The 26,197-nt window shown below is 44.4% G+C and overlaps 1 protein-coding gene across 2 annotated transcripts; it reads right to left on the bottom strand.

Moving 5' to 3' along the window:
* Positions 1–5,032: 5,032 nt before the first annotated feature.
* pld1a (phospholipase D1a) lies at positions 5,033–24,473 on the bottom strand. Of its 2 annotated transcripts, XM_062469212.1 has the most exons (26): positions 24,321–24,473; positions 19,287–19,508; positions 18,972–19,141; positions 18,740–18,882; positions 18,336–18,447; positions 17,882–17,947; positions 17,158–17,216; positions 16,831–16,923; positions 16,566–16,718; positions 16,238–16,387; positions 16,017–16,100; positions 15,085–15,166; positions 13,588–13,698; positions 13,271–13,456; positions 12,951–13,167; positions 11,997–12,131; positions 11,355–11,473; positions 11,025–11,138; positions 10,789–10,899; positions 10,303–10,391; positions 10,084–10,197; positions 9,863–9,912; positions 9,623–9,757; positions 8,657–8,810; positions 8,194–8,311; positions 5,033–7,285 (listed from the first exon to the last, which is right to left on the bottom strand). In XM_062469212.1, the coding sequence occupies exons 2-26, from the start codon at positions 19,474–19,476 to the stop codon at positions 7,061–7,063; spliced, it is 3,180 nt and encodes a 1,059-aa protein (XP_062325196.1). In that variant the 5' UTR covers positions 19,477–19,508; positions 24,321–24,473; the 3' UTR covers positions 5,033–7,060. The 2 variants fall into 2 exon arrangements, with proteins under 2 accessions (XP_062325196.1, XP_062325197.1); XM_062469213.1 differs by lacking the exon at positions 16,831–16,923.
* Positions 24,474–26,197: the final 1,724 nt, after the last annotated feature.

The following is a 26,197-nucleotide window of genomic DNA, read 5'->3' as shown; positions in this document are numbered from 1 at the left end:
TTCATGTTGTTGCCAGGGATAAACATTAAACTGGGGTGGACAATTTCAGTGAGAATGTTTATGATAGGTCCCACATCCTCCGACACGAACAGGGCTGAATGTATTTTGTTGAATTTTCAATATGGGAATGCTTAGCTGGCCGTTTGGCTATCAAGCAGGAACCAGCTGAGAGGACTGGTCTCACTGACCCAGTACAAATGTTAATGAGTCTGGTCTCTGAGAGCCTTAGAGTAGAGCAGGCATATTTTGTACTGACGAGGCAGGTTGGTGAGTTTGAGAGGGTGTGGTGTCTTATGGGGTGGTTTGACAGTTGGAGTGGCTAAATGCATGTATATTTGCATGTAATGCAGATATTTCTGCAATGAGGGTGTGTGGGGAAAGTATGCATTTTGTGTCTCTCTCTCCCTCTTTTCCTCTCCACCCATCTTTTTCCACCCTCCCCCTTCTCTCTCTCCAGTAGGTCAGCAGACTGATGCAGAGACCCAGTTCCCAGCGACTGATACATCTTAATCTAGTGTTCAAACACCCTGTCTCCAGTGATCTCAGCAGGCTACAGTGCTACTGTACACCTAGACTCAGACGTGGCCTGTCCATGGATATCTACGGTGGCCCTGAAGTGCAAAACACAACGGCGAATAGGAAAACACAACGGCGAATAGGAAAACACAACGGCAAATAGGAAAACACAGATATCTCTCCATAGTCTATCAATATTGTTGTGTACAATACAACAGAGTAGTAGCAGCATTAGGTAGACTCCTACAGTCTGTAACAATGTCTTTTTCTGTGTATTTATTTATTTATTAACATAGTCCTTCAAAGTGGAGCTTTCTTTCAGAGCCTTTTTAGACTGGGAGGAGACAACAAAGGAACTGAACATGAAAACTAAAAGTTATAATGTGAGTTTACCATGTATATAATAATAAATAAGCATGTCATATATGGTAAACTCACATTATGGAACAGGGTTGTTGTTTTGGGTAATCAAGGAGAAGAATCTCTTTGTTTGTGAAAGTGAATCACAAACACACCCATCGCAGTCATGTAAACACTTGGCATCCTGCAGCTTCCTGTATGAGGACAGTGAGAGACAGACCTGTCTGTATATTCTTTCAAAATTAAAGATTGTCAGAGCTTCAGCTCTTCAGTGTTCTTGAGAACAACGTCCTCATTTTCCTTTTAGTTTTCATGTTCAGTTCCTTTGTTGTCTCCTCACAGTCTAAAATATTAACATTTAATATTCATATAGGCTATTGTTCCTAAAATTAACATCACCTGTGACCATGCAACCTCCTGTAACTGGTGTTCCAGTAAATATTTTTCAAGATTAGCCTTTATTCTTCTATCCTAATTAGGCCTACACCATTTCTTGGTCAGTTTTTGGCACTTTCTTCATGAGGTGCAGTTTGTACAACTCATTTACTTGTAACTGGGAATGCATGAGATTGCATTACATTTCACAGTTCCACATGCAGAATTCACCTGCCATTAAATGAACATCTCACTGTATACTGCATCCATGCTCTGTTCAACAGGATCAGAATGTGCAAATTGTTTTTTATATTCATTATTCTTATAATGTCAGTGTAACTGACAAGTCCACACAAGCCTGTAAATAAAAGTACATGGGGAGAGAATTACCAGTAGCTACCATACATAATTCTCTGCATCCATTTCTGCGGCAGCAGTCAATGTGTCTTCGTCATCTTAATCATCATCATCATCCTTTGATGAAAATAATTCTGTTGGGGGAAACTGCTACTACAAGTTGAAATAGGCACCAATTGATATTTACTTTGTATAATGTCGAATATGATTAAAACCAAGGTGACGTCGAGGCTACAATCACAGCCTAAGCAAAATATGTCTTACCTGTTCGTAGTATGTTTTATATTTAATATAACATTGAACATGCTATTTTATTAAGTCCACCACTTTTTCTCCTGTAATATTAACTGACAGTGGGGTTAAATGTTCAATGTATGGACTGGCTATTACATTCAAATATATGCATTGACTTGGCAGTTTGTCTCCCACGCCAATAGGGGTTATACGTAATATTAACTCTATGGCCTCACTGCGCCACTGAGCACTTTTCATAGAAATGAATGGGGACGCCATCTTGGAAGACAAAAGTTGCTTCTAGTAATATGAAATCTATGGGTTATGCGGAGTGCCCAGGAAACGAACCGGAAAACAGATGTAATCATTTCCGCTGCTGTGCTAACCAAACGGCAAACCCAGCTAGTTCACACAATCAATAACATTATTATCATTATGAGCATTTTGGGTGTTTAAATTATTTCACTTTGAAGACCATGTATTTATCCAAACTGTTTAAGTAGCCTACCAGATGCGGGAAAATCCGAACAGTGAGCTGATGTCGTACCGCCGTATCTTGAAAGCTGCCCTCCTCGACCTTTTTGGTGTAAAATTGACCTACATGTAAAATTATTTACTTTGTGACATGACGCGAACGAGACGTGGCTGCCGCCTACAGTAAGACTATGCAGTCTACCGGGCGAGTCGTTCTCACTCAAATAAGACTATAAAACACAAACACATTAACACATAAAACACTCAGACTGCAGGTAGGTCTGTTCTGATATCTGCAATTGATTTAGCTAGTGTTGCTGTTCTACTTCTATTCTTAAAAAAAACAAAACATAATTATTCATAAGTATGCATGCAGTGGCATAACGACATCTCTGACGTTGATAACAAACCAAACCGTTTCAAAATCGATTGAAAATTTAAAAAGTACATGTAGCACCAACACAATGTTATGGGTGAGCGAGTTGACTGGAGAAAGATGGCCGCTATGTGCGGACGTTCGACTCCGTTGGCCGGCAACGCGGACGAGACATCTACCCTTTATATATATCTATGCTTTGTACAGGCTCATACTATTATTTGGCCAGCGCAATCATTTAGACGATCACAGACGGTTGCATTCTGTTACTCAGCTGGTACGATGCAAAGGCAAAGTAATTAATACGTAAAACACTCAGAGACTGCAGGTAGGTCTATACTGATATCTGCAATTGATTTAGCTAGTGTTGCTGTTGTTGCTAAATTCAATAATTTCGAGTCTCAAGCAAAGAAGACTGCTGATTTTCTCATGATTTCAAAGCCTAATTTAACATACTTGTCAGTGTTTTTTTTCATTAGAATTTTGATGGGTAGTTAACAATACATTCTTCTGTGGTGTGATGAGCTTAAAACTAATTTTCAGTTCCACTATACAGGATCTTTAAGCCCCATTGTACCGAATTTGTTTGCAGTTCCACCAGAGTTCCACTGGGTGCGATCGCCGGCATGAGGCAATGAGTACAAAATGAATGGGAGTCTTTGGAGCTAGACGGTTACATTTGTCTCTTTCGCCTGATTGTCGTTGAGAAATCTCAGATTTGATTATAGTTTTTGCAAGTTCAATATGGATTATAGGTCGAAAGTTGAATGAACGAGTACTTATGTCCTTTCTATTTCTTACAGGGTGAGTCTTTGTTGCCCATAACACGCTACCATTCTGCTAATGAATGCTCTTTGGAATCGCCCGCGATCACCCCCAGTGGAACTCTGGTGGAACTGCAAACAAATTCGGTACAATGGGGCTTAATAGGGAGTGGACATGCTCTCCGTAGACGGGCTCTGGTATAACTGACAATAATTTCAGGAATGTCACCAAATTAACTAAACAACATCTTACTGTAATCATCGGCTGCATCACGGGCACCGCACTAGTTTTGATGAGAACATGATGCAGTAAATGCAGCGTTCCAGGCTGTATAGGGAATGCTGACACTTTTCATGGTTTTCTCGAGGAACCAAACACTCGACGGGCATGCTGATGTTTGTCTATAAGAAGATCCCTGTGAAGTTCGACACTCAATTATTCATTTGCTCGAACCATTTCACCAAAGACAGTTTGGAAAACCTTGGAAAATTTAAAGCAGGATTTGCTAAGCTGCTGTTGCTGAAAAAAGGTGGTGTTCCGACCGTATGCTCATCACAACCGCAAGCTATAAGTAGGCTTTGATTTTTGTCGCTAACAGTTTTTAGCAATGCTAACGTCTCCTGTATCTCTAGCATAGGTAAAATGTGTGATGATTTTGTTTATTGGCAATGGGGCGAACGTTATTTCATTTTCCTGACTGTGTTTCATTCGAATAAATAACCTGTGTTGTCATGTAAATGTACAATTCACGATGCATGTTTGGCTATGTTGCGTCTTTGCTCCGCAGCTTCGCTCATTGTAAACCAACCCATCAGCGCTTAGCTCATCTATATATTCATGAACATACCATAAAAGGGAGAAATCCTCTTGTTTTATACTAGGGCTATTTCACAGGGTGCATCAGGGCGCATAGAACAGCACCCAGGCCATTTTCAGCCAAACCAATGTTACATACCCTATTCAGAGACCTTAAGGAACAGTGTGAAATACCCTATAAAATCAGTCAATGACCCCTTTAAGAAAAGTGTGCATAGGAAAATAATTAAATATGTGAACCTGTCTTGAATGAATCTGATTGCACAACCTTGAATTTACCTCAATGGAACCACTTTAGCCCCAGCTAATTTGTTGACTTAAATTAAGGTTCATTTGGGCTTTAATCCTAAATTTTCCCCTGAGAAAGTGATGTGATTTAATGACAATACTCATCTGCTAATCATACCATACACCATTTAAATACAACAATGAGCTACTTGTGTTTCTTCTGGAACATGGCCTGAAGTGGAAACAGCTCAGCTAGGAACCAGTAATACAGCTCCAGTATGGACCAGACATGCCAGGAAACACCCATGGCCTCATGCAGCATGTGTGTGTATTGTAGGTGTGGATCTCACCATCTGCTTATGTAATGACAGGTAACTGTCTAGCTGCGTATCTCCTCACCTGACAACCGAGAGGAAGAAGCTGGAGAACGAGTTAGATCAGCGTCAGAGTCAATTTCCTCAAAATCAAACTGCATGTGAAACTCTTGCACACACACACACAGACAAACACACTGATACGCAAACAAATACATACCATAACACTCCCATGTTTATTCAGGCAACAGCGTGCGGTACAAACAGATATAAACACAGTTGAATGCAGAAAGGAACTGTGCAAAAAAGACAAGATGAATACAGAGAAACGGCGTGTACAGGCCACAGGCGGCAGCGTCAGCAAGTCTGTGGTTGTTTCACTGCTTCATTGCAGAAAACACCGGCACTTTACAGTTTTTCACAATTGCTAAAACACTAAACCCCATTCTCTGAATCGAATGTTCAGTGGCCTAAACCCATTTGTCAAATCAGACACTCTTTTGGCAAAACTCTAAACACATTCTCATTCACTAAAAACATTTTGCACTGTGATGCACTTGTACTGCAAAATGGTAAACACAGGCGGCAAACAGTAAACACAACTACAACACAGTTGTCATCTGTGAAACAAACTACATCCGGCACACCAAAGGGTCTTTCCCACGTTTTTGTTTGTTCTTTGTTGACATTACTACTGTAAGTTGTGATGGTTACTGTAATATTTTCTTTATTGCTAAAGGCAGTTAAGGTGTATACATAAACACATTTTTCTTTACGTGTAACTACATGCCCTGGATGCTGTGTTCTCCATTTTTTTTTGTGTTGTGTCTAATGATTGCTCCGTAGTGTTTATATATTGATTTGTTGTGTTTATGATCTGAAAGCATTGTTTGATTTTGAGCACAGGTTAAAAAGTTTAGGGGCGAGGGTTTGATTTCGCCAGAAGAGTCAGAGGTTTGGGAAATTTCGTTTGAAGATGTTTTGTGTTTACAGTTTTAAGAAAATGGGTGACAGTTTCAAGAAATGTGTTTTATCGATTGTGAAAAACTGTAACTTTATATCTTGACAAAACACAGAGAGAACACATGTCTAACCATCTATTCAACAGATAAGTGAGGTGGATCAAACCATATCCGCTTGGCTAACAGAGACAGAGATGCTGTAGGAAACATATACTAAAGACCAGGCACAACTGTAGTTTAGGAAGCTATCCTGCCTCTACTACTGAGTTTGTTGAGGTATTGTACATGACATGTCAGGTAGCTTCCTCTGGTGGCTTGAAGGAGGAATGACACGAGAGTGACCCATTGTTCAGGAAAATGTCACTCCCTCCACAGAAAGATCACCTTACCCTTTCTGTCTCAGCTATGTCTTCCTCTCATTCTTTTTTCACACATCTGTCTCTTTATGTCATGCCTTCTTTCTCTATGTTCATCTTCAGAAGACACTGGCGTCATCTTCTTTTATACAGACAGGCAGCATTTGAACAGCAACTGTCACTCCCAATCCTCTGTTAACCGGAGAGTGAAACACCATTCCACTGCCTCCCTGTGATTCTATGAACTGTTCTCAGACCTGTGATTGACTCATGCGTCATATCAGCCATGTTAGTAAGATAGTTAGTTATAGCTACACAGTGGGAGCTTACTAAACACAGCCGGTACAGATAATACAATATTATCTTTCAGGAAAAAACTGGTTCCCCAGTTAAAAGTTAGCTTCAAGAAAACGCGTTGGCGCATTGAAGACACGTGAAAATTTACATTTCACATTCTTGTTTCAAAAATGAATGTAATTTCAGAAGATCTTAACAGCAAATACAGCCTCTACAGGAAGCATGTAGGTGATTGTGTGTGTCATTACGTGCTGTGCATGTAGTGCGAGAGGCAACAGACTCTACAACAGAAAGCAACAGGCCTAGTGACCGGAAAACAGACGTGATCACAGTACACACACTGACAGGCCCAGCTCCGGAGATAACCCAAGAATGGCTCTCAGTCCCTTCTCTCCAGCTCCAGTTTATAGGTCCAGAGATCAGTTCAAGTCCTCCTAATGCCAGAAACATTTAGACCATGTCTAGTCCTACAGGACAGGTCCAGATAGAGAACGCAGGTTTTGGTTACTGTACTGGTCATGATCCTGGATGTAGTTTCAGTCCTAGTGCTGGTTTTAGTACCAATTCTTGGTTCTAGTTCCACATGTGTTGCTAGTACTGGTTGTGGCCCTGTCCCTGGTTCTATAGCTCTTAAGTCCAGAGCTCCGTGGGGACCATGGCCTCCTTGGTTCCAACCGAGGGCATGAGGTTCTCCTCGGACAGGAAATCCAGAGGGAACTGGACCAGGAAGCCCCGAATCCTGCGCAGCTCCTCCTGGGCCCTTCCCGGATCGGACTGGGCCAGACCGGGCTTGGACTGGTACTGCTCTAGCTCCGCCATGTTACGCACCAGGGAGGTGGGAAGACAGCGGAACACCTGCACACAGCCACAGAACACAAACACAAATGGACACACGCGCGTGAACGTACGCCCACTCGTAAACAAACACACATTCACACAAACACACACATGTACACGCCACTGTGGTGATAAACAGCAAATGTTTACTCCTCGACAGGTCTGCAAACGCCTTTGTAAACCGAGATTTGTAGAACAAATCGTTTTAACAAATCGAGGAGACAAAGTGTTTGCTGACCTGTCGAGGAGTAAACATTTGGTTTCTTATATACTACAACAATACGTGGGAAGATCACAAATCAAACACGTCGAATCTGGAGCAGACGCCATGTTGTCAGAGCAATCAGCTGCACTTGCACTGGTGACGTCACTACACCTCCAAGGCAACATATCAACAACATCAATTCGTCTTCTGTCTGCTTCAGATACTTCTTTAAAACGGGAAGCGATTGCGGGCGTTTGCGGACCTGTGCAAAAACCATATTTGGTTGTTTTATTTTTTGGGGGGGCAATTTAGGCTACTTTGTTGCCAAGCAGATGCCACGTTGTTAAGGTCAATGGCTACATCTCCAAGGCAACAGCTTGTTGCTAGGTCCATAAAACCGTTTATTTACCTCTGCGAACTTTCAGGAGGTATATAAACGGTATTATTAACTTTTGAGAACGTCTTCTGGACCAATAGGAACAGCGTATTGGTCCAATTATTACACTAGTATATAAGAAACCCAAACACGTTTCAAACAACAGCATCCCCAGGTGTATGGCAGCACTCAGTTTCACCAGTTTATTTTGGTCATCACACAAAACATGCTAACGTTTCTGGGCACTGTTCTTTTTCTCAAAGTTAGCGAGTGCTACCGTACACCTTTGGATGTTGTGTTTTGTAGGATGTGTTTGTATCGTCATCGCTGTGTCATCTTACACACCTTCTCATAGATTGTGGCGTTGCGTCCAGCTGTGGTCATCCACACATCCTTGTAGAAACGTTCACTGATGGGATCTGACACGTCTATACTGGAGTCAGTGTGTCCACCCAGGATATTCCTGCCATGATATCGCACACACATATAAACACACATGGGAGTCAGGTGGCTGAGCGGTTAGGGTATCGGGCTAGTAATCAGAAGGTTGCCGGTTTGATTCCCGGCCGTGCAAAATGACATTGTGTCCTTGGGCAAGGCACTTCACCCTACTTGCCTCGGGGGAATGTCCCTGTACTTACTGCAAGTTGCTCTGGATAAGAGCGTCTACTAAATGTAATGTAAATGTACATAAACATACACACACACACACTCATATAAACACACAGATTTAAACAGTTGTGTAGAGCATCTACAGAGTAGAGCAATTGCTGTGACTTTCCCAGAAAATACACACACACACACACACCTGAAGCACTCGAGGCGTAGCTGCAGTGCGTATCGTCCGGCCTGGTACACCTCACCATCCATAATGGAGGGAACCATTTCAGAGTCCTCCACAATCACTGCCACCTCACTGTCACGCTTCCCCAGCATGCTCCGGTCATTGATGTTGGCAGAACCTAAAGCACACACACACACCAACACACAGCACGATATACACACACAAACACACATAGATATGCACGTGCACGCAGGCATACACACACACACGACACACAATGATGTACAGGCACAGACGCAAACAAACACACACATACACTGAAAGGTTTCAAACTTGCCCGTATGTGCTTTCTTCAAAGGAATGTTCTGCAGTTAGGTCTCTTTTATGTTTTATATCAAGCCTCTCTCCTCACCAATACACACACATGCGCACACACACACAGACACCAGACAAGATCTATCTTCCTAGAAAGGATGGATGTTCTTTGATGGTCTAACTCAGACGGATAGATTGGGGCACATGGAACAGATGATAGAAATTAAAAGCATGACTAAAGGTCACGTCTCTTCCATCAGTCATGTCTGACAAGGCACTGCCTCCTGCAGGAAATACGGAGTCAGATGGCTGAGCGGTTAGGGAATCAGGCTAGTAATCAGAAGGTTGCCAGATCGATTTCCCGGCCGTGCAAAAATGACGGCAAGGCACTTCACCCTACTTGCCTCGGGGAATGTTCCTGTACTTACTGTAAGTCGCTCTGGATAAGAGCGTCTGCTAATTGACTAAATGTAAATGTAATGTAAATGATCTGTTACTGCTGTACAACCGTTCACCAGTAGGAGGAGCTATGGAGCTGTGTTTGAGCAGCCAGTCTTACATTCTGGGTCAGGATAGGACAACACACATAATCACACATGCACAAATACACACGCACGCCATCCCCACCCTATGCACCTACACATACACACACCGCCCCACCCTGCGCATGCGTACCGATGATGACGGTGTTGTCATCGGCGATGAGCAACTTGCTGTGGATGTAGATGAGCTCAGTGATCAGGCTTCCCTCCAGCTCTGCATGGGTCCTCATACCAGCAAAGGAGATGTAGTTCATCCACTGGTCGTCCACTGGAAGTGGGGCAGAGTCAGAATCAGAGGGGGTGTGTATTGTACGTGTGTGGTTATTTGTGCATTTCTATGTGTTTTGTGTGTGTGTGTGTGTGTTTCACTTACTCTCCTTCTTCAGCTGGGAGATGATGGAGAATTCCCCTCTGATCATGGTTCTGAAGAGAGCAGAGTTTGTAGGATGTTATGGTCTGTTCTTTTGTCTGGCCAGGTCTGAAAAGGGCTCATGGTTTTGTCTGAACAGGTCAGGTCTAGCCTGGACTGGTGGTCTGGTCCAATCCGGTCCAGTCTGGTTTGATCCGGTCTGGTCAGGTATAATGTCTCTGTACCTGTAGTTGAAATGCATGACGGCCTGAATGGCGTTCCCCCCTCCGGTGGTGATGTCACCCTCGAAGCCAGGCAGCAGGGGGGTCACCACGTACACACAGAACTTTTTCCCCTCCCTACACACACACACACACACACACACACAGGCACACACATAGTTATAGTCTGCACGAACACACACACTGATCCCCCTCATCATCCCTGTCTTGGGACAGACGTACTTGTGTGCTCGGATGATCCTCTCGATGATGGCGTCTCCGATTCGGTTGTACACCATCTTGTTGTCTGCACAGCTAATGAAGAACTGGTTCTGAGGCACAGAGATGGGGTGGACTTCCAGTCAGGTATATCTAAGCTTTATGTCAGCCTATGTTGCATTCTGATACACATATGTCAAGTCTATTTGATGTTATGTCATGCATGTGTAGGTGTCATGTACATGTACACGTTCCTACAAGTAACTGTATACCGTTTTTAGCCTCTGCATTGTGTACTGTACATCTATTTAATACTATATCATATATGTGTACCTCTATGTAGTGCTATGTCATGTATTATGTGCCTCTACGTAGATTTAGTGTCATGTGTATGTACCTCAATGTAGATACAGGGTCATGTCTGTGTTGCTGTGCAATGAAATGTCACGTAGATGCGCCTCTATGCAGTTTTATGTCATTCACATGTAGTTCTATGTCATGTATGTGTACCTCTATGTAGATGTAGTGCTTGCTCCTGGCGATGGTCTGGATGTAGGCCTGGTGGATGGAGTCTTCATGGTGCTTTATACCTGCTGACCAGTCTGCTGCCGACCTCAGGACCTGAGAGGAGAAAGTACAATCAGGGAGAGTATGTGTGTATGTGTGTCCTATACATTTGCAAGTTTGTGTACCTATCGCTACCGTATTATTCGTAAATGTGTGTGTGTATGTATGTATGTTCTCACCTGCACTTTGGTATTGACACAGTCAGTGACCTGGTAGTGCAGCTGGTTTGCACTGGTGTGAGACTTGGGGAGTAGGAAGGGATAGTAAAGAGACCGGTACTTGGGCTTCATTATCTGGAAGAGTGAGGGGGAGTGAGAAAGAAGGAAGGAAGGAAGGAAGGAAGGAAGGAAAGGGGGGAGGAGAGAGAGAAAGGGAGAGAGAGAAAGCGGAAGAGGAACATCAAATGTACAATTACATGAGAGGAATGAAAGGACCGTTCCCATTTTTCCGACAGATCAAGGTGTATTCATGACCTTATTCAGATGTGTGTATGTTGTTGTGTGTGTTACTTTGGTAAAGTTCCAGCGCTGGATGAAGTGTCGGGCCACGTCTCTGGCTGCTTTCCCATGAACCACTGAGGCAATGTCATGCCAGGGCATTCTGGGAGTGGTGTACCTGTCTATGAAGTCTGGAGGGAAAAGGGAGAGAGGAGGGGAAAAAGTGAGGGAGAGGAGGGAAATGAAGGGAGGTTATGTAAAGGGAGAATGAGGTAGAATAGAGAGCAGAGAGAGGGAGGAAGGAGGAGAAAAGGGGATGGAGAGGATAAATGAGGGAGGGGTTGGGAGGAGAGGAGGGAGAGAGGATATGAGTGAGGGAGGAGGGAGAGGAAAAGGAAACAAGGGAGAGAAAGAGGGAGAGAGGGAGAGAAAATAAGAAAATATAAAAAATGCAAAGTGGGGCCCTTTAGGGTTGGGGTTCCTGTTAGGGTTCCAATTTTTAGCAGGAAGTGATGCTTTTATTTCCCTCTGGTAATGTCTGGAAAAAACCTTAGATGGAAACCAATTACCACAGCCAATAACACACAGCTCCTGTGTGTATGTGTCTCCATCTCTCCCCCTTCTCATTATCTCAACCACCCTCCTTCTCTCTCTCCAATTAATGACCATATTGACCGATGGAGCCAGTCTTGTGTGTGTATGTGTGCGCCTTACCATCGAAAGGTTTTTCCAGCTGAATCCAGTCCTTGTAGATAAGGTTGGAGTAGTCCTTGCCGTGCCAGAAACGAGTGTTGCCCAGGAGTTCTCCCACCCCAGTCTGCAAGCTGATGCTCTTCACAGAACCACTACCTACAGTACAGAATATATATAAGGACTTTGACTATCTACCTACAGTACAGAAGATATATAAGGACTTAGATTCTCTACCTTCAGTACACAAGATATATAAGGACTTAGACTATCTACCTACAGTACAGAAAATATATAAGGACTTAGACTATCTACCTACAGTACAGGAGATATGAGGACTTAGACATGCGTAGTGTTGTTGTAGAGTTGTGTGTCGTCGTTGTAGTGTTGTGGTGTCATAGTATGGTGTGGTGTGGCAGGGTAGTAGTGTGTTGTTGTAGTGGCGCTACAACACTATGACAACACACTCTTTTGAGCCTGGCTCCGAACTGGACCTCAAATTGCAATGGATAATGGTGTTGTGGTGTAGAGGTGTGTTGGCGTGCCATGGTGTGTGATGTGTTATCATAGTGTAGCGGTGTGTTGGCACAGTGTTGTAGTGTAGTGGTGTATTTTCGTAGTGTAGTGATGTATTGTCATAGTGTAGGGGTGTGTTGTTGTAGTGTAGTGGTGTATTGTTGTAGTGTAGTGGTATGTCATTGTAGTGTAGTGGTGTGTTGTAGTGTAGTGGTGTGTCGTTGTAGTGTAGTGGTGTATTGTTGTAGTGTAGTGGTGTGTCGTTGTAGTGTAGTGGTGTGTTGTCGTAGTGTAGTGGTGTGTCGTTGTAGTGTAGTGGTGTGTTGTTAATAGTGGTGTGTCGTTGTAGTTTAGTGGTGTGTTGTGTAGTGGTGTGTCGTTGTAGTGTAGTGGTGTGTCATTGTAGTGTAGTGGTGTGTTGTCTCAGTGGAGGAGGGGGGGGGGGGTGTCATTGGGGCTGACCTGTACTGTCGATGCTGCTGATACTATCAGAGTGATGGAGGGTGTGTTTGTGCAGGTGCTTGTACAGGCTGAAACGAGTCTTCCTGGTTCGACCAATTCCCTTCAGCTTTGGCAGCTCCGCTTTCTCTATCAATGGCGCCCCACCTCTCCCGTTGCTATGGGTAACACAGTCATTCGAGGACACCCCCCTACTGGCTGGAGTGTTTGCGTTGGCAGCCTTAGGTAGGAGGCACAGAAAACAGGTTAAAGAGTGTTGTGTGTATGTGGGTGTTGTGAGCCCACGGGTGTGTGTTGTGTGTATACGTGTGTGTGTATCTGACCTGCTCCATAGCAACGGAGCGCGTCACGCTCCCCACGTCTGTCAGGCGGTGTTCTCTGTCATCCCAGCGACCATACGCCAGGTCAATCCCGCCCACGAAGGCCACTGATTGGTCGATGACAATGATCTTCTCGTGATGCGCCCAAAGGTAGACAGAGGACGAGACGTGGTCTGGGTGGCGCATCACCTGCAGGACACAAACACACACACAGGCACACACACACAGATGCACACAGAAACACACACATGCACAGCTAGTAAGAGTTGGCTTCCCCTGTAGTGTACCTCCAGTGGGGGGTGTGGAGGTGAGGGACATACCTTGATGTTGGGGTGCAGGTGCATCAGAGTCCTCTTGCTGTATTCACTGTTAATGCCCAGTGCTAGCTCCACCTCCTTGTACAGCATCACAAACACTCGGACGCCTTGTTGCTGGGGAGACACAGACACAAAGACAGTCTATCAGATGTGTCAAAATCATGTTGGTTTTTAATCCTCCTGTTCAGGTTCTTTGAAGGTATTTTGAATGAATCGTTGATTTCATGTTTTATATTGTGTAGATACTATGTATACAGTCAACTCTGGAATTATTGGCACCTGTGGTAAAGATGAGTAAAAAGGGTTGTAAAAAATGCACCTTTTGGTAAGTTAACTTGGTCCCACTGAACATTTTACAGAAATTTGAGAAAACAAAACGATGCGACCATTAACTGAAGTACATTTAGTCTGAGAAAAAACAACTAGTACAACCTCCTTTTACCAATGAAACGTCCCTGAGTCTTCTTCTGTAACATCTAATACGTAAGTAAGAGAATACATAACAAGGAATCTGAGAGCATTCCTCCTAGGTGCTCTCTTGTGCACTCTCTTCTTCAGCTCAGCCCACAGGTGGGGTTTCGGTCAGGGGACTGAGATGGCCATGGCAGACGCTAGATGTCTTGTACCATTTCTGGATTGATTTGGACGTATGTTTGGGATCCTTGTCCTGCTGAAGGATCCAACAACAACCCAGTTGTAGTGTCCTGGCAGCCAGATTCACATTTAATCATTCCTGCTATTTCATGGAGTTCCTGATTTCACATGTCTGAACAAGGTTCCCTGAATGTGGGCATATGATATCACCTATGTATCTTGGAAAATAAAAACCATCCTCTTCACTGAGAATGAGGGCAAAATAGACTTAGGTCCTCTTTCAGATGAGTTTAAAACAGTTCCAGTTGCTTTTAACATTTTAAGGATGGTCCTAAAAGAGGAGTCAGATGAGTAGCAATGTTTTACAACCATTCTCTGACTTATCAAGCTCAACACACTTTGCCCTGATTTGAGGGAAATGTCCCTATGTGTAAGGGAATATTGCCTGTGTCACTCAAATTCATACCCCTATGAAACAGTAAGTGATGGACACTGATCTACTTAAAAGGATAGAAATGGAAAAATGCTTAATTTACATTTTGTTCCTAAACATCTATACCGTAAGAGTGCCAATAATTGTGGGACATGTGTTTTTCATTGTATTTTTTGTTTTGTCAAATACTTTCTTGATTTTCTTTCTCAGAATAAATGTACTTCAATTAAAAGAATTCAGCTGAATTTTGGAATTTAATCAGCTTTACCAGGACTGCCAATAATTCCGGAGTTGACTGTATATGGATATACACACTTCTGAAACAACTATCTTGTCTTTTAATGATTTTAACTCTTTGATTTCCTTTCCAAAAAAAAAACTTCCTGAACCAGCTGAACAGAACCTGAAGAGGCTGTAACTGGCAGCAGAGAGTCTGTGATGGACAGCACCTCCTGCAGGTTGGGGGTACTCACTGCTTTACGTTTCAGGGTGCAGTCCAACCTCCAGCGGTTGCCCTCAACGACAGGCCTCTTCAGAAAGATCTCAGGACTCAGCCTGGCGTGTAAGACACACACATACACCCACAAACAAACATATGCACACACACACAGTCAGAAAAACAAACATAGACACACACACACAGTCAGATACAGAAATGCAGAGAAAGACTCCACTAGTAAAAAGGTTACTTTTCCCCTCCTCCCTCCCTACACACACAGAAACTAAATTGAAGATGACATAACGGGAAGCTACAGCTGTCACACACCAGCGTTGTAGAGAAGTAACCAGTAGCAAGAGTTACATCACATTCGAATTCTGCTGAATCTGCCCCTGGAACAGTTTCAAACTAGCAACCCTGAGCCTGTTACAGTCCCACCAGAGGGCATCCAGCAGAAACACTAACATGAACCAGATGGATCCCATAAACACAGCATACCTGTTACACAATCACACACACACATATTCACAAACATGCCCACACCCAATCACACCCACACACACCAAGACACACAACCCCGCCCAAGCAAATATCCACACACACGACCAACACTCACACACTTCTACACACACAAACACACACTGCTCACGAACACATGTACGGCCATGTGTGAATAGTAGCCTGGCTTATTCACAGCTCTAGCTGAAACAAGCAATGAGTTTCAACATTTTACATCTTTCACTGCCAACTGCAGAGACACCCAATGGGGAAACAGTGTCTTAGGTCAGCAGACAACCACACAGTCACACAAATGGAAACACCCCCAGATACCAAATATCCCCACATACACACACACATTATCCCCACACACACATATCCCAACACGGATACACATTATCCCCACACACACACATATCCCAACACGCTCACACATATATACACACACGCACGCACACACAGACTCACCACCAGTCTGTGATGAAAATTTCTTCTTTCGCCTCCTCGAGAGCATCTGCCACGTCCTCCATATAAGTCTTCCCATTCACGTACCTACACACACACACAGATATACACACATACACAGTTACACATGCACACACAGGAACACAAAAGGAGAGGAGTCATGCAAACTCCCACATGCACCCCGTTGTTTACAGTATGCAAGCCACCCCTGTCTCTGTGGTTACCACTTTGCTGGGATGTTCTCCTCTTGCTGGGCGAAAGAGCCGAAGCGATGATCGGTGAGGAAGGCCTTCCCATGTCTCCTCACAAAGTCCTCTATGGCCTGGCCCCACCAGCGCGCATGTCTGTAGCTGCTGCACTTCAGCACCAGGGTCCTGCACACACACGCGCGCGCACACACACAACACACACATCACACACACGCATCCCAAGGTCAACTCTCCATCTCTTCGAAAGCAAAGGTCTGACATGCATGTACATACCCCCCCCCCCCCAAACACACACAAACAAGCACACGCTAAAACATTGATACACAGAAATGCATGTACACACCTAGAGAGACAGTCTATGCGCACGCCGTGTTTGGTCTCTGTGTCTTTGGAGTCCATCTTGATTCGGAACTCCTTGTCCACCAGCAGGACGAAGGAGATGGCCCCGGTGTCTGGCTTCATGTAGAGCAGGAAGGAATCCTTCACCACCAGCCAACTACACACACACACACACACATGGAGGCATGGCATTTTTAAGTTTATCTGTGCATGTGTGTGTGTGGGGGGGGGGGGGGGGTGGGGGGGGTGGTGGGGGGGAGGAGACTGACCGTTTGGACCAGCGGTAGCAGACTTCATTGTGACCGCAGCAGTTCATGCCGGGGATGCGGTGTCCTCCAGACCGTTTGTAAATCATCCCCTCCCTGGAGCACACACACACACATGCACACACACACACACATGCACACAAACGACCATACATACATCACACACAGGCTGTGTGAGGAAGTATGTTCTGTGTAACTTTACATGCAGCACAGAGTAAAACAATAAAACCACTTCAGTGAGAAGCTGACATATTCATCTTGTTTCAGATAAGCAAAACCAGCAGTAAAGGGCTGGATGGTATTTCTAAATATGGAGGAGATGTTCCTTACAGGCCTTTAGGACCAAGGTCGTGGATGAAGGACATTTGGCTGATGTCTATGAACTCCATCTGAAGCACAGAGAACACAGCTGTCATCATGACCTCTCTGAGATAGAACACAAAGTATTAGTACCAGTAGGGTGAACTAAAACACTCATACTGTTATTACCAGTACGGTGAACTAAAACACTCATACTGTTATTACCAGTAGGGTGAACTAAAACACTCATACTGTTATTACCAGTACGGTGAACTAAAACACTCATACTGTTATTACCAGTAGGGTGAACTAAAACACTCATACTGTTATTACCAGTACGGTGAACTAAAACACTCATACTGTTATTACCAGTACGGTGAACTAAAACACTCATACTGTTATTACCAGTACGGTGAACTAAAACACTCATACTGTTATTACCAGTACGGTGAACTAAAACACTCATACTGTTATTACCAGTACGGTGAACTAAAACACTCATACTGTTATTACCAGTATGGTGAACTAAAACACTCATACTGTTATTACCAGTATGGTGAACTAAAACACTCATACAGTTATTACCAGTACGGTGAACTAAAACACTCATACTGTTATTACCAGTATGGTGAACTAAAACACTCATACTGTTATTACCAGTACGGTGAACTAAAACACTCATACTGTTATTACCTGTACTGTGAACCACAATACTCATACTGTTATTATCTGTACTGTGGACTACAGTACTCACAGTGTGATGGTATTTCCTGTACATGGCCATTCTCAGCAACTTGTTTAGGTAGTCCTCCAATTGTCTCTGTATAGACACACAGTAACAGATGTTGTCCTGTTTTTCTCCTGTCATTCTCTACATCACTAGTTAATCGTATCCGGTGTAACAGTGGTCTCCTTGTCGTGAGATCATCACATCAGAAGCAACAATGGTCAGAACAGAAGGAAGACAGTGTTAGAGCACAAGGTCGTGAAGACATTTCTCTGCCCACAGAGCTCATAGTCACCGCAACACACACACTCACACACACACACAAACACACACGCATACACACTCACACACACACGCTCTCAGACACACACACACACTCACACACACACTCACACAGACACACACACACACACACTCTCAGACACACACACTCACACAGACACACACACACTCACACACACACACACTCTCAGACACGTACCCTCCTGCTGGAGACCTGCTCATCCTGTGCCAGCTCATCTCCGTTACCCCGGGGCAAAGAGGGCATCTCCCTCACCTCGCTCTTCCTCACACTCTTCCTCCTCACTGTGTGACTGTGTCAGGATGGAGGGATCGAGGTCACAGAAAGAGTGAGATAGAGGGAAAAGACGTACATGATGAATGTGTGTGCATTGTTGCGTGTGAGTGTCTGCGTGTGTGTATCTGTATGTATGAGTTTGTGTGAGTGTGTGTGTGTATGCATTTGTGTGTGTGTACCTGCGCGAGGGCAGAGGGTGTGTGTGTGTGTGTACTTGCGCGAGGGCAGAGGGTGTGTGCGTGTGCGCGTGTGTGTGTGTACCTGCGCGAGGGCAGAGGGTGTGTGCGTGTGCGCGTGTGTGTGTGTACCTGCGCGAGGGCAGAGGGATCCTCATCAAGGTCTTGTAGCGGAGCAGCTCTCTGTGCAGCTCCAGGAAGTGCTTCTCCTTCCTCTTCACCACCCAGGAGAACTCTCCATGTCTGAGCTCTATCCGGAACACCGCAGGGAGAGACTGCACACACACACACGCACGCAGACATCCTCCAGCTGTGTTCGGGATTTGAGCTTTGTGTGTTTGTGCGTGTGTGGATGTGTGTGTACCTTGTTGACGCTCCTGTTTTGGGAGATGTTGAAGCGGTCCTGGTTAGCGGTGAACCTCTCCACCTCCAGGATCCTGGCTGTGATGGGCAGGGTGGGCAGGTAGATCCGGGCGCTGGCCTCCTTAAAGCCCACCGTCTCATACACAGCAGAGAAGGGGATACGACAGTCCCCTGCACAGTCACCATGGTCACAGAGAGAGAGAGAAAGAGGGGGAGAGAGGCAAAAACTGTGAGATAAAAAGGAAGACAGTGAGAAAGAGAGAGAAATATGACATTGTATCTATCCAAGGGCAGAATTGAATACACACACACACACCTATATGGTGTGCAGCATCAAAGTCAGTCTCCTCCCCCTCTCCCAGGTCCAGTTCTCGGGTGTCCAGGCTCTCAACCACGTCGGCCATCTTGCTTCTGGCTCGTGCGTCTGGCTCGTCAGCTGTGATGTCAGAGGGTTCAAAGGTCACCAGGTTTTGCCTGCTTGTGTTGGATGTAGCTTTTCCCACCATGCCTAGCACTTAGCTTCTGGAGCAGGGTGAACCTGGGAGAAGGAGGAGAAGGAGGAGCAGGAGTAGGAAAGGTGGAAGCAGGATGAGGAGCAGGAGAAGGAAGAGGAGTGGGAACAAGACAAACCCAAATGGAAGAGGAGAAGGAGAGAAATAAAGAGAAGAAAAGAGAAAAAACATTTTTTTTAAGTGATCTGGCAGCCTCGATGTGACTGGAAGAGAAGGGTTTTGTTCTCGGGGGAGGTGAGGAGGTATCCTCTCTTGGGGGGAGGAAGGAGACATTCTCTCTGGAGGGGAGGGAGGAGGAGGTGTCTCTTCCTGCAGCTGTCCCAGGTTTCACATCCACAGCCCAGAATAGATCCTCTCACAGGAAGAGCTGGGTCAGGGGTCAGGGGTCAGGGGTGCTGCTGGTTTATTGGTTCACAGTGAGCCCCTGACAGACAGGCCTCTGGGATAACATTTGGCGTTGAGCAAGGAACGGTCACGATGAGTAGGAGCATCTCCACCCACACACACACATGCACACACACACATGTGCACAAACACACACACACATGCACACACACGTGCACAAACACACGTACTTCTTCCCTCAGTCACTGTGTCCCTTCCACCAAACATTGCAACTACCTGAAAGTGATTGAGGATATGAGAGTTGACCCTTCAAACACACACTCTCTCACGCACATACGCAAATGCATGCACACACTCAAACACACACACGCACACATGTATACACATGTTCACACACACAGGGCTATTCTAATCGCACTACAGGAAGCTGGTGTCTGTGAGCCTGTCTGCCCATCCTGGGACAGGAATGGAAGGCATTGTCTCTCTGAGTGACAAGCAGACAGACAGGCAGACAGACAGACAGACAGGCAGATACAAACGGTAGGCAGGCAGGCAGACCACAGTAATCCCAGTTCTGCTGAAAAGTCACACTCTATCATCAGACAGTTATACTTGCAAAACACCTATAGATTTGTATATATATATAATATATTACAGTATATATATATATATATATTTATATAGTATAATAATATTATATATACATTTTAATTTATCACGTTTGTGGATGTGGGATCAGCTGTTCTCCTGAGAAGAGGCCGGGCAAAATTTGCACGCAGGGCACCACGGCAACAACATTTAATGATGTCATCTGACTAGACATCTCAAAGGCACTTTCGAAGCAAGTTAGGACATGATAAACTCCTTGACAATCCCAACACACCCAAACACACACACTGACGCACAGTCCATACCGAAGGAGACCTACCTTGTTGGATTGTGACAAACACATGCTGTTGCTAGCTATTGTGTTAGCATGTGTATGTGTGACATAAGGAAGTCTTTGATGTGTACAAATTAGTGTCAGTGAACATTTTGTGAATCTCTAAGAATGTGTGTGTGTGTGTGTGTGTGGGGGGGGGGGGGTGCTCCTTGGGAAAAAGAACAGTGTGGTATCTCTCAGCTCTGTGTGTGTTATGAAGCTTCTGGACCGCACACACACGCACACACACACACACACACAGGGTCAGCTGGAGAGGGTGGAGTGTATGGCCTACAGTATTTTCTTTGTCTCTTTCTGTCTCTCTCTTTCTGTCTCTCTCTCTTTCACTCGCTTATCTCTCTCAAACATAATGCATGTTGTATCCTTTATACCCAGTCCACCAGGGGAACCTTTCTCGATGAACAAATTCGACATAAACAACCCTTGTATTTTCTATTAGTGATTTTATTGCCACATCAGTTTTGTGACGCTGATGTTGTCAGAGCAACAGATGTGTGACTCACAGTTTGTCACATTGCTTTTTCATTTCATGTAATTATGTGTCATGCTGGAGTCATGATTTCAGTACCAATCAGTGGTTGATGAACAATTTTTTTTGTAGCACACTAATGTGGATACCGTATGACGAAATAATGACACGTTGAGGAGAGAGGGAGAGAACAAGAGAGTGAGAGACAGAGAGAAAAAGATAGAGACTGTGTCTAAAGGAGCAGAAAAGTTGGGTTATCTCTTCCCTCTCCTCTGATGGAACACTGCCCGCTTCCTGCTTCCTGACTGGTCGCCATGGTGACAGTATGTCCGTCATGGAGTAGCAATTTAAAAAAAATTAAATGTTTCTTGTCTCCCTTCCTGCAATACAGCCAAAACCTCCTGAAATCTGATCAGTCGATATCCACAAATACACAGGAGGACAGAGGAAGATGAGAAGATGAAGGAGAGGGTTAGAGGGGGACAGAGATAGGAGGAGAACAGAACGAGATGGCGGGAAGGGGAGGGTGGAATAAAGAGTTGCCAAGAGGTACCCTATCATTTCGGAAATAGCCTTACTGTACAACGACAACGGAAAATCCAAAGTGTAATACAGGAGTGTAATCTGAGGTTGGACCCCACTCACACACACATACACACACAAACACTATTGTGTGTGGCTTCCTTTAGTTGACGTTCCATCTCCAGGGTCAGTGGTCAGCTCAGCTAATCCACCAGGCCAGCACACAGAGAACTCCAGTAGTTCAGTTCGGTGCAGCTTGGAAGAGACAAGGAGAGACTAGAAGTGCCTCGTTTATATATATTGTTTGACATTGTTTCTTGTTTTCCCAACCTATATGCATCGGTTATGTTATTAATAATTAAACAATTAAAACATTTTATGTTTTGTTAAAATATTCCCCATATCAGGGCAACAATGACCCTAGCTGAAGTAACTAACAACTTATCAGCTTAACAACCCAGCTAAAGTTAACTACATAGTTAACTAGTTTGCAAGCTATCTCCCTAGTGCCAAGCTAACTACCTATGGCTAACTACGTACAGTACCTATCTAACTAACTACCTATTGTAGCTAGCTATCTACAAAGCCAACTAATGACCTAGCTAACTACATGTATGTCACATTCCCTCAAGGACAATATGCATATACTCTGCTAAAGTTTTCTTGAGATAATATCAGTTTTACAAATGGTGAATTACAATACCATAAAACTTGCACACAGATAAACAGACACACACAAGAACGTACACTCTCTCTCTCTTTCTTCTCTCTCTTTCTCTCTCACTCACACAAACACACGCTCTCAATTCTTACCGAAACACAGACACACATTTACACCCATACCAAATACACACACATAAACATACGCACACACACACAAACTGACACCATAAAGATACCAACACTACTTAACAACATCGATTGCTATAGCGGTGCCAGCCTCCTCGTGGCACAGATGTCACAATGAGGGAGCGAATAAGAGAGAGGCAGTGAGAAAAGAGAGAGGCAGTGAGAAAAGAGAGAGGGAGTGAGAAAAAGAGGTCTGTGACACCTCTATATCAGCCCACACTAAAGCTGCCATTTATCTAATCATTCACAGGGAGACAGAGCGTGAGAGAAAGAAGAGAGAAAACGAGAGAGAATAATAAGAAAGAAATCGAGATGGAGAGAGAGAGAGAGAGAGAGAGAGAGAGAGAGAGAGAGAGAGAGAGAGAGAGAGAGAGAGAGAGAGAGAGAGAGAGAGAGAGAGAGAGGACAGAGAAAGAAAGCAGGAGAGAGAAGGGTAATCGCCATCATTACCACAGTTCTGTTCTACTGGCAGTAAAACAAGGAATCATTGTACAAAAGAACCAGCTACGTGTCTCTACCAGACCAGTCCTAGCCTAGTGCTAGCCCCAGCCCCAGCCTAGCCCTAGCCCTAGCCCTAGCCCTAGTCCTAGTTCTAGCCATAGCCATAGCCCTAGCTCTAGCCCTAGCCCAGAGCAGCCAGTTATCCCCAGTTGAGTCATACCTCTACACACACACATACAAAATAAACCGAATTCTGATTCTGATACAACAACAAAATGATATACACAAACAATGTAGTTCAGCACAATAACAATGAAATATGTGCAACAAACGCTCCATGGCAAGTGTGAGTGAAGAGGTGTCAGTGTTTAGATGTGCCAGCTTCACTAACCTACAGCTCTGTTGCCCTTCAACATTTCTTTAAAGAGTGATCCATTAAAAACTAGACTGGGTTACCACACAATGGTCCGGTCAATACATTTCTACATGTAAAAAAAACGCACACATGCTCACAAACAAACGCCAAGTCAAAGGAACAGAGCTTGAGGGTTAATGTGTATTGGAATGGATACCTCGATTGTTTTAGCCCATTTTCCTGTCCTGTAACATCAGCTGTGAAAACAGATGAATAGGAGAGAACGGAGAGGAAGAGAGAGAGAACACAGGAAAGGGGGAAAAGAGGGAGAGAGGAGACGACTAACTTTTCGTTCCCAGGCATTCCAACACCGGCAACTAACTTTACTTTAACACCAAGGTGGAGGTGAACACACACACACATACACACAAAACACAGCACACACAGATACACACACCACACATAAAATACACACACTGTCGGCACACACATCACACACACAAACCACAAACACGTGTATGGACATGTTAAAAGCTGAAATGATATATTCTTAACTAACAGTTAGGAGTCAGCAGCAACACCCATGCATAACCACAGACAGTGGTATAACCATTACTTACACACACACACATGCACACACACACATATCACCCCACAAGTGTCACCCCCTTTGTGCCCCTCACTGTAGTGTCATAGATGCACACACTCCCCTCTTCTTAGACACGAATGGAGGACAGCTCGAGAGAGGGGTAGAAAAACAACAGAGAGAAAGAGTCAGGGAAAGTGATCGAAAGAGAGGGAGAAAAAGTTCAAGACGAGACTCAAAGAGAGACACAACGAGAGACAGAAAGAGAGACAGAGGTATTGAAAGAAAGAGAGACAGATACTAAAGCAAGAGAATGAGACAAACCAACCTGCCGGTTCTGTGGACGTTCGATCCACATGTTGACAGACCTGTTCGCAGTGCTCAGTAGAGTTGGCGACACAGAACACACACGCACTCCACAAGCTACACACACTGCTGTTCCTCTGTTGTGTAACTGTGTGTGTCTGCACAGACTATGAGTGAAAATAACTCTCCCAGGACAGCCCCTAAAGGAGGGAGGAGCCTCCCTAACTCGGAACCAATCAGTGGTCCCGGAACACGCAGACCCTCCCCACAGCCACTGTGATTGGTTGAAAGTGCTGGAATCTAGACCGGGAAGGAGGAGTTGGGCGGAGGGAAGTGTTTAACATCTCTGCAGATCTACCCATCTGGACCAACAATTACAACAATCTCTCTCTCTCTCTTTCTTTATATATAGCCCTCTCTTCCTCTTCTCACACACACTAATATCTATCATTCTTTGACAACCTATTTCTTTCTCTCCTTAGCATCTCTCTCTTCTCCTATCCCTCCTGACATCCCTCTCTCTATCCCTCTCTCTTTGTAGAGCACAGGGCCTCCTTGACTGGAAACTGAGTTACTGATATTCGCCCTCATCATCTCCATATTAGAAGTGAAGTGGGTCCGGCCATTCATAACTCACTGACAGAATTAAGCCACACGTACACACACCACACCACACACACTTGCAAACGCACGCATACACATACACATGCACACTCACGTACAAACACAAACACATGCCAAACAAACACACTCACTCACACACAGACAGACACACACACAACACAACATGGTCACAAGTGGATCTATGTCTCCATCTTCTGGTGCAATTGGTAATTTCTCTCAACCTCATTCTTTCTCTCCAGAGCAATCTCTCTCCCCCTCTCTTTGCCTCTCTCCCCCTCTCTTCGCCTCTCTCCGCCTCTCTCCCCCTTTCTCCCCCCTCTCTCGCCCTCTCTCCCCTGTAGCACACAGGACCTGCTTGAATGGACGCTGATGATAGTCTATGGAGAGAGATATGTCTCAAAATTATTCGTAAAAGCAAGTACCATGAACCACAAATGTTCCACGATTGAATGTGTTTTGCGATCCACAAAAACTAAATTCTTAATCGTGATTTGTAAGTTTTCATTTACATAAATGTGCTATCATTTGTACACATAGATGTCTATTCGTAAATATATCATTTGTAATTTATTAAAATACTTAACATTTTGTGTGTGCATTTCTCATGGTCCGTCACTTGTAAATCTACAATTCTGTGTGTGAAGTGTTGAATCTGCATTTGTGGATCGGCCAATACACGCGTTCAATCCTTCTTCCAATGACGTAATTTTGAGACGTTCTTTTCGGTCTTTTGCGATCCACACATAAATAGCTCTTGATTCACGCACGTAAGCGTGAATCGACAGTGACATCTGGTAGGGGGCAGTGTTGTTCTCTGCATTGATGGCTGTGTAGTGCATTCAGGGGTCAACTTAAGTATTTTAATAAATTACAAACGATATATTTAAAAATAGACATAGTATGTGTACAAATCCTATCGTGGAACATTTGTGGATCATGGTACTTGCATTTACGAATAATTTTGAGACATATCTCTCCATAATAGTCACCCTCTTCATCTCCATATCAAAACTGAAGTATAGTCAGCCAATCATTACTCACAGACAGATGAAGTCACACACACACACACACACACACACACACACACACACACACACTTACAGACACACTTACAGATGCAAGCACATACACATACTCACACACACTTAGAGACACAAATGCATACAAAAAAACACACACTGCACATACATTCATAGAAGCAAGCACATGTACATTCACACACTCAGACACAGGACCAATGATCTACCACAACCACAAAAAAACATGGCCACAAGT

Source organism: Osmerus eperlanus, chromosome 9, assembly GCF_963692335.1.
Source record: "Osmerus eperlanus chromosome 9, fOsmEpe2.1, whole genome shotgun sequence".
NCBI classification, from domain to species: domain Eukaryota; kingdom Metazoa; phylum Chordata; class Actinopteri; order Osmeriformes; family Osmeridae; genus Osmerus; species Osmerus eperlanus.
This window is presented reverse-complemented; position numbering and strand designations above follow the sequence as displayed.

Coding starts and splice junctions, on each gene's coding strand:
- pld1a (XM_062469212.1), bottom strand. CDS start 19,476: ATGGTGGGAAAAGCTACATCCAACACAAGCAGGCAAAACCTGGTGACC. Junction 16,719..16,830: donor TGCTACCGCTGGTCCAAACG/GTCAGTCTCCTC, acceptor GTGTGTGTGTAG/TTGGCTGGTGGTGAAGGATT. Junction 10,392..10,788: donor AGCACTACATCTACATAGAG/GTACACATACAT, acceptor TCTGTGCCTCAG/AACCAGTTCTTCATTAGCTG.